Source organism: Gordionus sp. m RMFG-2023, chromosome 1 (genome assembly GCF_954871325.1).
Source record: "Gordionus sp. m RMFG-2023 chromosome 1, tfGorSpeb1-WG-v2, whole genome shotgun sequence".
NCBI classification, from domain to species: Eukaryota; Metazoa; Nematomorpha; class Gordioida; order Chordodea; family Parachordodidae; genus Gordionus; species Gordionus sp. m RMFG-2023.
This window is the reverse complement of record NC_088775.1, coordinates 27,095,498-27,111,740: the sequence shown is the minus strand read 5'-3', so window position 1 is coordinate 27,111,740 and position 16,243 is coordinate 27,095,498. Positions and strand designations below refer to the sequence as shown.

The window sequence follows — 16,243 nt, the reverse complement described above, 5'->3', positions numbered from 1 at the left end:
TACTTGTGTCGCCAGTACAGCCATGTAGATTCTAGATAAGTTATATAATTCTGGATATATTGAAGAATTTTCTTCTCAGAATTTTAAAATATTTATATCCTTATTTATTCTCTTACTTCTGAGAACTTTACTATTAAAGATGATCTAATTTTTTTTCTATCTATAAATAAAATTTCAAGATCATCAATGTTTCTATCATTATTATTATCACTACAACCAATAGGTATCCAATATATTGTAAATAATGGAGTTTTGTTTATGCCATAAATCCTTAAGATGGTCTTTAGTTTGTTTTTGCTCAATACTCAATAAAACTTGATATCGAGAGTCTAAATATATAGAAGCTTATACACTATTTTGCAAATATTGTTGCTCTCGAATTTTCATGTTTTCTAATATTTCGTATAAAAAGGACTGTAAATTTTTCTAAATCTAATCGGCATCTAATCCATATACCTTAAAATCAAATAAACATAATTGTTCTGATTATAATCTTAATATTGTTATTTTTAAAGGAACTAATAAACTATTAAGTATAGAAGAATGCCCCTTATTCTCAATCCTTCCCTCTAAAAATATAACTTACCAATCCAAAGCAATCCAACTAGAAATAGTCTAAGTTCCCATATAGTCTAAAAATCCAATTTATTCATACAAATATCTAAAAAAATATCTAAGTATCATAAACGATAATCATTAAATTGCTAAATCTTCCCGATCAATTCCGTCTTCATCCAATATAATGTCTTTTTCACTCCAAACCGCACACAAAGAAACTTTTATTGTTCTTTACCAAAAAAACCCATGTGATGGTTTCGTTTCACTCCCATCCACAAGGAAACATTAATTCCCCTGTCAGAAAATAATTGACATTTGATATATTATATTAAATTTATTTCTTCTTTTTTTCAACAGCTACAACACGCCCACCCTTCACAACCCAGCGTCCCTCTCTCTCTATTGTATCGAATCATCCTTTTGAATGGTATCGGTACGCCTTAAAAACGTTCAGGGAGTTTATCGAATCGTCTCCTTTTATGAAGATTTATAATAATATCTCCGATACATTTCAATATATAATCGCGGAAAAACATATTATCAATAATGACATTTACATCGTGGTATCTGCATTTATAATCTATGGAACATTAATATGGACAATGTAATATCAGCAAAACATAATAATTTATTCATTTTAAGACATTTGGGAAATAGGAGCTATAATATACATTATTCGGGGTCTGATTAATGTGAATTAGGAAATAATGATTTTACATATAATACTGTAATGTAAAAAATGGTTAATGTGCGAAATGCAATTTCAACCACATGTAATTTTCCTTCTGTCATATAAAAAAACAAAGCTACATTTTTTATAATTATCTCCTAAAATACATATAAAAATCCATTTCTAGGTATTAAAAATAATTTCGAAAATTTTCCGAACAAAGATTTTAACAAAATTACAAGACATAATGTATAGAAATAAATTTAATATTTTATAGGGAGGAAAAATATATAATATGTAGAAAATACAATATTTTCCATCTAGGAATTACTCAGTATCCTAAGAAAAATATACCATTTCTACTTAACTCTACCATCACAATTAGCACAAATTCACAGAAATGTAGAATGTAAAGTAACAAAAATTGAGAATATAATGGGATATATGGTATATATGTAAAGAATTTTTAATATACATTCACAATATAAAATAATTTGAGTCTTTTCTTTTTTTTAAAAAAACATGTTCATAAAATAAATAGTAAAATGTGATGTGCTATAAAATTATTTCAAAGATAAACAAAAATGTAATACACAAAATAAATTTACAAAAAAAAAATTATTTAAAAAAACTTTCCCAAGTATTTAAACTAAACAATATTTCCAACTTAAAGCCTACCCATCAACACACGGCTGACCTTATCATGAAAATATTTTCCTTTTAGTATAATACATGCAAATAAAATTTTTATAAAATTTTATAATTTTAAAACAAAATATATTTAATATAAAGATTTCATAATTTAAAAAAAAACTAAGTACCATAATTTCTATCAATATATCATATAAATCCATGTCAAATTTATATATATATATCAAATTCATATTTAACCCATATGTCATATAAATCCATGCCAATTTATATATATACCAAATTCATATACCATCATTCCTACCAATATATCATATAAATCCCTACAAATTTGTATATATACCAAATTCATACATTAAATCAAAAATAATTAAATATATCATATGTGTAATTCACATTACACCTATTTCATAAAATTACACGATATTTCATAAAAATGGTTAATTACTACAAAATAAACAACATTAACTCACCCTCAATAGATCCCCTAATAATATATCAACCTTAATTGAAACTGAATTACATATACAATATAGTTACATTTTAATAATAAGCTATCCCACACATGTCCATCCCTTTAAAAACCCACAATGCATAATTATATAACAAATACTTTATTACAAAAATCCACTTCTATATTATATACTTGCATAAATTCCCAATATTTAAATATCTTGCAATCCTTTCTGTCATATCTTGAGGTCTAATCTTCCTATGACGGAATACCTATAACACCATTCAATGAGTCTTAAGGCCTACCAAATAATAAGACCATACCAATTGGATGTACAATTTACATCTAGACATATAATATAACCAATATTATTGTCTTAAATTTCTGATCTTATTTTCATATTCCGGCCTAATACTAATTACATATTTTCTATCTTGGGCTTTATAAGCTAAACATTTAAACAAAATTCTAGAATCCCTTAATCTCACTTACCCCTGTATAGTGGTTAGTACTTATGCGTTGTCAAAATTTATCATATAATATATATATATCACAAAAATTTTGTTTTACCTTTAAAACCGAATCACTCCAAATCTTTCGATCCTGGTCAGCTGGCAACATTATAGAAGAATGCCCCTTACTCTCAATCCTTCCCTCTAAAAATTAAACTTATCAACCCAAAACAATCCAACTAGAAATAGTCCAAGTTCCCATATAGTCTAAAAATCCCATTTATTCATACAAATATCTAAATCCAATTTATTCATACAAATATTTAATCATTAAATTGCTAAATCTTCCCGATCAATCCCGGCTTCATCCAATATAATGTCTTCTTCACTCCAAACCGCACACAAAGAACTTTTATTGTTCTTTACTAAAAAAACCCATGTGATGATTTCGTTTCACTCCCATCCACAAGGAAACACTAATTCCCCTGTCAGAAAATAACTGATATTTGATATATTATATTAAATTTATTTCTTCTTTTTTTCAACAGCTACAACAGTAAGGTCCTTTATTTGGCACCAATCATCTTCCGACAAAATGAATGCTCCTATAGTAAAATCATTACAGAAATCTTTCAAACTTAATAATTGTTCTAGCATCATACAAATTGAGGACCAACTTGTTGTGCATTTTTAAATTAAAATATTATTACTTGTACTACAAAATAATTCTCCTTCAAAATAATCAACGTATTTCTATTAATAAATTTACATAATAAAATATTATTACACTGGAAAATAATTTATGATATCAATCTCTAAAAAATGGAAGTCCAGGAAGAAAATTGAAAGAAAAACGTGAAGATAAAATAAATGATTCCACAAAAAAGTTAATAAAATTTTTAAAAATATTTATATTTTTAAAATTTTTATGACACCTAGAACCCTTGGACCCTCTACTTTTAAAAGGGTCCGGGTTTGGGTTCACATCCCTGCTATTAGCTATAGCTACCAAAAAAGATAGCGCGCTACTTTAACAACTGATCGTTTCCATCATAGTAGGATATCCGTTTGAAATATATCCTCTACTCAAGTGAGATATTTAAATAAAAAGTGAAACCATTAATAATATAAAAAAACAATTTAAATTAATTGTTTATAAATGGTAACTTAAACTAAATTAAGTAGATAAAATTTTGCTAAATTATACAAAAACTCGTTACTTTAAGATTAGATGTGGATGCTATCTATTTTAAACACTGCAGTTATAATTTAATTGAATTCTCTTTGCTTTTAGGGAAACGGATAAAATAAGGTTTTCATCCATGTTGATGGTATACTTCCATGCAAATCAAATCCAACATGTTTTCGATATATTTTTTACCTAATTAATTTCTTCCGACCACAACATCCTCAGTTATCGGTCTTTGGTATTAAAAATGTTGAAATTTCAGGGAGCATATTTTTTTAATGTTTACTTAAATGATTTTAAATAACAAATAAAAGTTGAAATTTTAACCCACCTGCCCGCCCACCTATAATTTAAATGTTTCTTAACCCATCCGCTCATTTTTTAAATGCAGACCTTTAGGCGAGACTAGTGTTGTTAAACGGTTTGGTTTGAGCTGATTTTTAAAAACAGCATAGCAGGAAAATATAACCTAAGCGCCGAGATCTCGCCAATAGATGTTCAATCCTATGTGCCATCTATGAGCAAAATTTATAGGCTTGCATAATATTTTTCTGGATAAAATATTGAGTTAGCCATTTTTAAAATAAATTCATTGAATCATTTATTTTTGTGAACACCGTTTAATTAGAATTATAGCATTTAGAGTTGTGATTCAGCGTGGGATATTGATTAGCATTGCCTTCTGGCAAATTTCGGAATATTGTATTTTTATACATCCCTAAAAACCCCATTTTAAAATTTAATATCAAAGATATACAACTTTTTTAAACCATAATACTAGGGGTGTACCGATACCACTTTTTGAGGCCGATACGATATTCCCGATATTAAATTGTTATCGGCCGATTACCGATCCGATACCTTATCTAATTTTGTATTCTGTAAAGATACCAATGGTTTTAATTTTTAATATACTTTTTATTAGTATAACATCTATAATTTAACTAGACCATAGTCATTTAAATATATTATAATGATCAGTTATAGTTTATATTCAATTCAATTGTAATTCTAAATGTATATAAAATATTTTTATTGAAAAATCACTTATTTATATTATAATTAATAACATTAATCTATTTACATAATAAGTAATAAACAAGTATATTATAAAATTTGAAATAAATATTTAAATTAATATTTAAAATTAATAAATCGAAGATTTCTTTTTAGAAATACCAAAATTTCCAATTTATCAGAGCTCAGTCTGCGGTGATGGGGACTATATCACTAGCTTCACTAAAAACAGATTCTAAAGAGATTATTGCACACTTTTATAAACAGAATGCAAAAAAAATAACAATATGGCAGAATGTTTATTATCTAATTATTACTATTAAAATTAAACATAAAAATGGATTTCGATTTTATTTACAAAAATAAATGGTTTTTAGATATAACTTTTTTTAAAAATTTTATAATTTTATTTTTGTTAAAAACACCATTTTGTATCGATCGAAAAATTTTATAATATTTACCGACAACCGATATTAAAAAATAGGTGAAATATCGGCCCGATCCGATATAAAATATCGTTATCTTAGTTTTACTTAATTTTGATACTGTACTGATGAAGTAAAGGTAATATTTTTACCAGAGACCCGGGCGTGAAAATTTAAAAAAAACATTCGGGCCTGGCCGTATATTTTAAAATCAATAATTTGAAATCGTCATTATTAGCTATAAAAATAAAAATAAATAAAATATACTTAAAAAAAATCCTGGCTGGGTCTGAAATTTTTTTAAAAAAAAACCCGGGCCTGTCCGAAATAATTTTTTAAAAAAAAATCCGGGCCGGGCCGTACAAATGATACCTCTGCAGGTCTCTGATTATAACACCATAATGGACCTTCTCAGTCCTTTTATTATGCATCAATACCTGATATTCTTATTCTTCCGAAAAACTAATCAAACTGTCGTCAATCTTTTACCACTACAGGGATAACCTATAATTTAACTCTTAAGAATCCGAAATGGCTATGTACAAATTAAATTTAAAGAAATCAATATAACTAAACATCTATACTACAAGCACTATAAATTAAATCAATAAATCTTATCGAATAAATAAAAACTTTGACTGGCATATTTTGCAAAAATTTAGTTTTTAGCTATTTAAATGCGCTTACCGGAAATTTTATTTTTTGGCCAAAATGCGATTTTATTCTATAAATTTTATATTATGGAATATAAAAAATTTTGAAAAATTAAATTTTAAGCTATTTAAAATACTGAGTACAATCTATCGCTATTTTATTTTATTCATTTTTCCAACTTTTTTAAAAATTTTTATATGAACAGTTCTTGGTACTCTTTACAAAATATCTAAATTTGTGAAAATGTTTTAAACATTTAAAAAAATTAATTACAATAACCTCAAAAATTAAAAATTAATTTATTCAAAATACATGCAATAGTTTACTTAGGGCTAATGAGCCATAATAGATATATATATATATAATGAATCTAATATTAAAGTTATCCTAATTTTAGATAATCATTCTTATCCAAAAATTATATTTTGGCTAATATTTTGCATTCATCAACAACACTTCATTAACTTGTATACCAAATTTTAACAAAATCTGAGATGGTTGGGTTGTAAAGTGATTGATTTGATATCGAATAACCTGATAATCTTTATTTAGAAAATTAAATGATTGACATACTTAAAATCTTAATTGTCTCTTGCTTTTTAGGCTGTTAAGTCGAAGCTATTTAGCCAACCAAAGAGCCGGCGGTTTAGTAATAAATCTAACCAGCACACACTTTACTTCCTTTGAATTTTTATGATGCTTGTGTTTTGTTTATTCTTCGTAATAAATAATTATCGCAACAAAATTTTAAATCAAGTTAAAGAAGATGGAAAGGAATTATCGACTCTTTCTTTATTATGTATCAGGTTTATGATGGTTATTATTTAAAGGTAAAATATTGGACATTCAATAAACAGTATAATGGAGTTCAATATTTTACTCTTAAACGCTTTCGTTTTACTTCTTATAAAGGTATTGGCGCATTTCTGATTAATATTTATTCCAATTCATTTAAGTTTATAGTTATTATTAATAATTTTCAGATAATCATTTATTAAAAAAAATATGATCGCTCAAAGAACCCATCGCTAGCCCGGCCGTGAGTAACGGGAGTGGTAGCCCTTTTACCATAGGTGGCGTCAATATGGTCAACGTGGCCACCCTGGCGGATCGGTTCAAGAATCTCAACTCACCCCTCTCCCTCAAGAAAAGACGGGCCAGTCCAGCCCTAAATCTCACGTCCCCTTTGCCCATCGGCAGATCCAATCATTCAATCCTTTCTGACATGTACACTAGCCTCAAATCATCGGCCCAACTTACCCCGATCAAGAGTTTCGACTCATCTTCCGACCCTAACAAGGTTGATAGCAACGGCTACTCCTATGCCACGACTGGATCGAAAGATGAACTAGATAGCCGTACTAACGGATCGGGTCTGCCCTTTTTGGACATGTTGGTTTTGCCCTGGCCCAAAATCAACAAAGATTGTGACAGGATGACGGATAAGGGCAAGGTGTCGCTGTGCCGAGCCGATGATATTTTGCTGGGAGAAAAAGAGGTATATCAATTTATTTTCGTTATTTTTTATGAGGTGGGTTGATAACGGATTTTATCATTAAATTATACTTGATATGATATAAGAATTTTCCTGGAATTAGTTTATTTATCGATATTCAAGATTGCTTGGTACTTTTTTTTCAAATGTAAATAAAAAAACAAATTACGTTCTACCTCAACTCAATTTTTTTTTAAAATTCTATTCAGAATAGGAGCCTGAAAAACATTTTTTTTTGCTTTTTTGGGTGATAGATTTTGAGATCAAGTGATGTGATGAAAATCTTTTAAATACTCGTAAAGTTGTACTTATTCCTATTTTTTAAATCTAAAATTCGATAATAGCTCATCTCAAGGAATGTTCAACTGAAGGAAATTTTTTAATTGAATAAGATATATTTAAAATTAAATAATTATCTGGAGTAATCAGTAGAATTAAAAGTCAGAGAGATATGGGCTAGGGTTAATTATAGGTTTGAGAGATGTGGGTTAAGTTTTTACGATATATTTTAAATGGTTTTAATAAATATTTAATCAGTTTTATTAATAGCCTGTCAAATCTGACAAGTCATTTGATTATAAATAGAGGAATAGAAATTTAAATAAATCAGCTGATCATAATCTTTAAAAATCGCCAGTTATAACAGATATTTTGAATTCTTAAAAGAAAAAAGACGAGCTAGGACGCAGCTTAATAAATATATGTACATACTTTGCAAACAAGACTATCTAGCTGCGTATATTTACAGTTGGAAAATTCTTCCCACCTAGAAGTGGCGCGGCTATTTATTTGAAAACATTTATAACTGTCTCAATTAAACAGATCAATAGTTGTATGTTAGTTTTATGAATCCATAGCAAATTTCTTCACCATCATAGCAATAAATCATCATCATAAGTTATGAAAGAAATTTTCTATTGAAAGGGGAAAAAAAATTCTTAATGATAAAAAATTTTTTTTGATTCGAGACTCTAGTTCAAATCTGTTAACCGGAACATCCATTTCAAAATTTCCGGAAATTAGAATCAGAGCATCCATTTTAAAATTTCCGGAAATCGGAATACGTTCTCTTTTAAAGTGTTTTATTTTATTTTAATATCAATTGGCTCATTTCTTTTATTGATAAGAATATTTTATCGAGTGAGAAGTTTATTTATTCAATCGTTTAACGTTGTTGCTAGATTTATAAAATATGATTATTATTAAAATTGAATTTCGAAAGAAAACTTTTCTTGTGGTTATTAAATATTTTCTCGCTAATCGAAACAAGTTTTATATAGAATTATCTTAATTTTTTTAAGCCCGTCTGCCCAATGTTTTCAAATTCTTTAACCCGTTCGCCCGCCCATGATTTTTTTTAAAAAAATTTACCCACTCGCCCTAAAAAGTCGTTTAACCGTTTGTCCAATTTTTAAAAATTATTTGATTGGTTGACTTTATTTTATTTAGATTTAATTTTACTGAAACTTATAAAATAGGCATGCTGGTATACTAAAAACCAACCCATTGCAGACCGAGCACATTTTTAAATTTTATAAAAAATTATGATAAAGATGCATGGATAAAATTATCAAATTATATTAGTGCGATATTTTTTAAATTATTATTTCTTTAAATAAATAAAAATTATAAATATTTACTGTCTATCTAATCTATATATTATAATTTAATGATTTTTGGTCTTTTTTTCCTACTATTTCTTTCTCTTTTTTTATATGCCATGTATACAGCTGCCATGACTACCGCAAATATCTAAATTCCAGCCCCAGCTATTATGATAGTAACGAGGCCTTTTTTTTATCTCGTTAACATTAACACAACCTTAATCATACTTGCCTTCATAAGCTGGCAACTTTTGTTTTCTCACATCCAAATCCACATACGATGCTGCACACTCTCCATGTAATATCTCATTCTAGTCACGAGAATCGTTAATACAAATATTAAAGACACCATCATAATTAGTTCTATGACTGCATTAGTACTTTTCATTGTGCCAATAAGCAACCACCATCACAACAGCATGAAGACTCGTGTTTCTTCAATTCCTTAATGATGGCTTCACGCGCCAAGAGTAGTCATCCAAAATTGTTACGTACTATAGGCCAGGATTTTGCTAAGGTTGGGGGGGGGATTATTTGGTAAATTTTATTGGAGATCTTTAGGTCCACTTATTGTAGACCTTTGGCTATATTAGATTTATATAAAAATAATTTTGGGTTTTCACTTTTTTTAAAATTTGCTTGTTAAAAATTGAATTATAGTTTATTTTAAAAAGTTTTAAATTTTATTAATTTTTCTTTCAAATTCTTCCTTATAATGATATACTGTATACATTTTTTCGGGAGAGGGGAATGTATTGGGGGAAAATTTTTATTAGCTTGAGATGATATTTACTAAACAGATAAATTTAAGATGGGGGATTTTTCCCTTCTCTTCTTTCCATTGGTTACATACACTGCCTTCAGTATAATTTCCCAAAGATCAGTAAACACCAGCATCATTTTCCATTCTCTCCTTCCTGATGTTATATACATCAGAATCGCTAGCATAATGACAAATAGGGAATCTTTTATAAACATGTTGGTTTGCAGCGCTTTTTGGCAAGCTATGTAAAATAGTATCAGCAAACATTGTATGTCTTCACGTGAGGATACATTAGGGTAAGCATGATTCCGGGAGCCCCAACTCATGTCATCGGCACCACAAGAATGAAACTCATTTCCCAATGTGTTATGGTCTTTGTCATCTCTAGCACCGCCAACAAGCCCACACATAAGCTTTGATATCTTGTGAAAGCTGCTGACAATAGCAAGCATGATACTAACAAGCACAATAGAAACCTTGGCTGAGTTTTCACAACACTCGCAATACTCCTATGATAGCCATCCTGGTCCATCTAAGAAACTCACATTTCTTCCAGTCCCAAGTCCCCCTGTGTCGCGCCAAGTACTGCTCAAATGAAAATTCCATGCGTACCTCAATCCCATCCAAAAAATTGTTTAACCACTCATTGAGAAAACTCTCCCAACTGCCTCCTCTACCTTTTTTCCCATCACTCCATGGTCTAACTTCCATAAGGTATCAGCATGGGGACTCATTGTCTATCATTATCAAAAGTGGTAAACACATTCCCTACCGAACCACTTTTTGATAATTGTTCCCTCACTTCTTTTACTTGGTATGTCTCATGTTGTCGCTCCACATTTCTTGCCATTAACAACTTCCGTCTTATCCCAGTATTCTAGTCTTACTCTCTTCCATTTTTGCTTCTTATACTCCGGGATATGATTCCATGATTACATCGGTCCGGCTATCTCTTTGATATATAGATATCACTTTCTGCTACGCCTTTATTATCAATAGACGTTTAGGCTATAAGCAATGTTTCATCTAATATCTTTCAAATCTAGTTATATGTTGGATCTCCCCTATATCTATAGCCTCGAGTTAGAAAGTCGCCTCAATAAAGACCATCATATTATCTGAATTTCTGCTGAAGTTCAATTTGCATATCGCTGCCAAAAAATTTTCTGATATATCTCACCATTTTAAAAGAAAAGTTTACATCACATCAGTATGAAGAGAATGAAAAATGATGCTGGTGTTTGCGAAATGCAACGTATATCTACACACTCACCTATATAGCGTATGTAACAATTTTGGATGCCTACTCGTGGCACGTGAAGCCATCATTAAGGAATTGAAGAGACAGGAGTTTTTATGCTGTTATGATGGTGTTCGGGTCTTGTGTACTCTTCAGTTTGATGAAAAATACTAATGCAGTCATAGGGCTAGTTATGATAGTGTCTTTATTGTTTGTATTCACGGTTCTCGTGACTAGAAAGAAGAGATATTACATAGAGCTAGTGTGTGCAGCAAGGTATGTGGGTTTGTATATGAGAAAACAGGAGTTGCCAGTTTGTGAAGGCAAGCCTGTAGAAGGTGTATATAATGGCAACGAGATAGAAGAGGTTACCAAAGACATCGTCAGCCTCGTTATTATCATAATGGCTGGAGCTGGAATTAACAGATATTTGGGGTGGTCATGGTTGTTGGATTTGTATACATGGCCTATAAAAAAGGAAGGAGAAATAGTCGAAGTGGAAGCACCTTTTGATGCACAAGATGGTGTGTACCGGATAATGTACAAAGGGATGATTGGTCAAACGCAAGAGAGTGTAGGGTGCATGAAAGATGGTGTTTTCCACCCTGTACCATGTTACAAATGGTGAGCCGATCACCTATAGCGATCACGACACATAACACAGTAATTTACGTTTGAATGTGGAATATAGTGGACAATACTGAGACTAAACCTGTTCAATTACTTTTATGATATTACTAGTTAAGTGACTTGTTAGTTTTGATTCACCACTTTAATAGTTAACGGATCGAGACACTATTAATATTTATCAAGACCTGCAGAGGTACAATTTCACGCCCGGCCCCGATTTTTATATATTGTATTTATTTTTAATTTTATTAGCTAATAACGGCCATTTAAAATATATGTCCCGCCCTCCCTGTTATTTTTAAGAAAATTTTTTAGGCCCGGCTCGGGTATATTTAAAAAAATTAAAATTGATAATTCCCAAAAAACAAATTAACACAAAATGAAAGAAGACTAAATAATCATAATTTATACTTTGTAACCTCTTTTATATTTTATACGCGAAAATTTTTTTTTACTAATGATAAATAACATTAATAATCTTTATTACTAAATTAGCAATAAAAAATAACATTAATACTATCTATACATTATCCTTATTAATAAATTGACAATAATAAATAACATTAATAATCCTATCAATACATATAATATAATAATCAGAGACCTGCAGAGATACCATTTGCATGGCCTCCGGATTTTTTTTTATAAAAATTTCGTGGACCGGGTTTTTTTTAAAATATATTACATTTATTTTTAATTTTTACAGTCAAAATTGGCTATGTTAAATATTCGGTTTTAAAATATACGGCCCGACCCGGGTATTTAAGAATTTTTTAGTCCGACCCAGGTATTTAAAAAAATTAAAAATTTTTTAGGCCCTGCCCCCTGCAGGTCTCTGATAATAATAAACAATCAACAATTGTTTCTTTTTCTTTTCTCTCTTTTTTTAACCAAAATAATTGTACACATAATTTACATATTATTTTCTTACTATTCTGACAATTTGATTTTAACAAATAAATTGTTCATATAAATTTTACATCTTAATTTTTTTTACTTATATTGATCATATATTTGAATCTAAAATTTAAAATCGATTTTCCAGTTATTCCAATTCTGAACTGATCAAATTATTATTAATCAGTCATCGCCATCAGGTAGAATTCATTATTGTGTTGTTAAATACCTCGATTTAGGCGATTTAAAAAAGCGGTTAAAATACCATCACTAGTAATTAAATAAAAATTTAATTTGAGGATGGGTGCAAATAATTATCTTATTTTTTCAATCTTGCTTATATTATTATGAATTACCCTTCCTCCCCCTATATAAACGAATAGTTTTACCAGCGCTTAGAGGATTCTCAATTCAGAGCGCTCTATTTCCCGGAAAGCGAAACTCATTCCGCGTCTCGAGCCTCCTCCTCTTCGATCTCCAAGGACTTCAATTTGGAATCGCGCGTAGATACGGCCACCGTCCATACCAAACAACCTTATTCTTTCGCCGCCCACTCCACCTCTTCTCTCTATTCAAACAATATTGTCCTTAAGCATACCCGATTCTCGTTGGGGTCTTCGATTTGCGATAATTTGATCGACGATTCCATGTTTTCCAAGCTTTACAACAAATTCAGCCCTGCCGACACGAACGGAACCACTTCGGTGAGCCACCGAGATGTGGTTGCAGGATTTAGACTTAACTCGCCTTCCAATATATTCGCTCCGCCAACCGTCGTCGAGTAATCATTTAGATAGTTTACACACAAGTTGATAAATATATCTTTCTGGCTCTAGATAATACTACACAAAATTTTTGCCATTGTGACGAGGGTCAATTTAAAGCCTGATAAAAGGAAATGCCTTTACTTTAGTATATATATATAAGTAACTAGAATTACGCTAACCACAAAAAGCCTACTTTTCACAAATCATTGATATGTTTTGTTACTTATTTTACTTTAGCCTCTTAACAGATACTCGAGTTTCGGGTCCCGCTATAGACCAATCATCATCTGTCCTCCCTGTCGATTCATTGGTTTTGATTAGCCCTGTCTTTTTTGGTCCAGGCGGGAATCCCGAAGATGCAGGTTTAACAAATATCGCCCGAGCCTCAACCTACAGCGAAGGCGCGGGTAATATATAATATTGAAATTTTAACTTATTATCTTAATTCCATATCGATAAAATAATCGTTTTTTAATATTATTATACTTATAATTATAACCTCTATGGTAAGTGGGTAGATATTGAGCCATTATTTTTAATATATATATATATATATAGAGAGAGAGAGAGAGAGAGAGTGTAAGAAAGAAAATATATTAACCTTACTTAGTTCATAGTTCTATGGTCTTTTAACTCTAACGTCACCTAAGAGTTTGTTTTCAGAAAAATATTGTCCCACTGGGGATCAAACCAAAGAAAACAAATTGTCCACTTACCAGAATTGTTAAAGTAGTTAACTGCAAGTAGCACGCTATCGTTTTTGGTAGCTAATAGCGCGCTATTTTTTCCCCTAATTTATTTTTTAATCGCACTCCTTAATGGATGTAACTATAAACATTAAAATTTAAATATAATACCATAATTATTTATAATCTTTATTATTTAATATTGAAATTTATATTTTCAATTTGTATTATAAACCTAAATCATCTGGTATAAATTATTTAAAATGTCATTGCAAATAGATATTTAAATCGATGTGCGTCATACAATTATGATATTAATGAAATGGAAGACACCCTAGAAGAAAATGTTCTTAATAACAAAAATACTAAATTTCCATTTCCAAAATTTGGAAATATTTTCAAATTAATATAAAAATAAAAAGTGGCTACAAATATATTTGTTTAATCCTCAAATAAATCTAGTAGCTATCTCAGAAACACCTAAAGGTAATTGTCATTTTTAAATTCCAAGTAATTTTTATTTTGTAAGAATGTTAATGCCAACAGTTTTAAAGAAATAGAAAAACATCTTAATATTTTTGGTATATGGGAAACTATATTCAAAAGGACATATTCAATTCAAGCTAAATTGATTAATAATATTGCAAATGCCAATATTTCTCAGAAACTGGCTGTTAAAGTTATTGTCGATTTTATAATTGATACAGTTCATCCAATGTCATTGGTTGATAATCCATCATCTACCATCATGAATAAAACTATCCCTGGTAAAACAATTATTTGTCGCCAGACACTAATGATTGAGATAGCAAACAATGATGCCTTAGTTGAACCATAAAAACTATTTCCATTGATAATTTTTTTGAAATAAAGGATACTAGTATAATAGAAAATCCCCTAGACGCGTTTTTTAAATCTAAAAATATAAATGAGTATTTTGATAACTTTTCTTATATTAAAAATATTTATATAAAATTACTGCCTTGCGCTCAAGTGTTAGTGCTGAGAGATTATAGGAAGGCGAAGCTTATACTTTCTGTTTGTCGCTCTAGACTTGGGGATGATAGTATAGAAATGATTTTATTATTAAAATGCAAACAAATAAATAAAAATGAATATTACCATAAATAGTTATTTTTATTACATAAATTATAGTCTTTTTACATAAATTTTTTTATAATCAAAATTAACTATATTTAAATATTTATAAATGTTGATTTTTATGTATTATACTAGCTGATAGCCCGTCAAGAATGACGGAGAATCAGAATTTTCTTATTTATTGAATGATGGATAAATAATAAATTTTACCTTTATTTGATGGCCCGTCAAGAATGACGGAGAGTCAGAATTTTCTTATTTATTTAATGATGGATGAATAATAAATTTTACCTTTATTTGATGATGAATGAATCAGAAATTTTCCTATCTTATGAAGTGTGATTTATTAATTTATATTTTTTACACAAAACTTATCTAGCAAGAATATATTTTTTATATTATAAATTACAAATACAAATGAATAAAAATTTATTTTAAAAGATTTTTTATTGTGCACATAAATTAAAATAACTAACCATATACTTCATAAACATATTTTATAAAAAATAATGGAAAATTTTTTAGAATAACTCATCATCTAAATAAATATATATTTCTGAATCACATATCATAATATAGGAAAATTTCTGATTCACTCATCAAATAAAGGTAAAATTTATTATTTATCCATCATTTAATAAAGAAGAATATTCTGATTCCCCATCATTCTTGAGAGACCATCAACTAGTGACTTATATTTTTGACAACGGGTTCTTAAAAATAAGGCAAGGTCATAACCATAATTTTCTTTTGTTATTTATGCTAAAATAAAAATGGATTAATATTTCCTCCATATGTACACTTCACAATGGCTTTCTTTATTACCTTGTGTGCAGCAATTTCTTGAATTCAGCAATTATAAGAAATATTTTTGCAAATGATTTAAGTAAGGCATATCTGTGGTTTGATTATTCCTTTAAGTTCAAATAAAGTCAGATAGGGAATGAAATAATTTAGTTATTGAAATTAGAGACCTTCACGGGCCTTGAT

At 29.2% G+C, this 16,243-nt stretch overlaps 1 protein-coding gene across 2 annotated transcripts in view; it reads left to right on the top strand.

Moving 5' to 3' along the window:
- LOC135922378 (uncharacterized) overlaps positions 1-16,243 on the top strand; it is a 106,364-nt gene that overhangs the window by 41,499 nt on the left and 48,622 nt on the right. The window contains exons 3-5 of one of the 2 annotated variants that reach the window (XM_065456765.1): positions 7,090-7,568; positions 13,083-13,480; positions 13,704-13,873. In XM_065456765.1, coding sequence (XP_065312837.1) covers positions 7,090-7,568; positions 13,083-13,480; positions 13,704-13,873 — 1,047 coding nt within the window. Of the gene's footprint in view, positions 1-7,089; positions 7,569-11,118; positions 11,836-13,082; positions 13,481-13,703; positions 13,874-16,243 lie in introns of those variants that run through there. The other variant, XM_065456766.1, reaches the window with a different exon arrangement.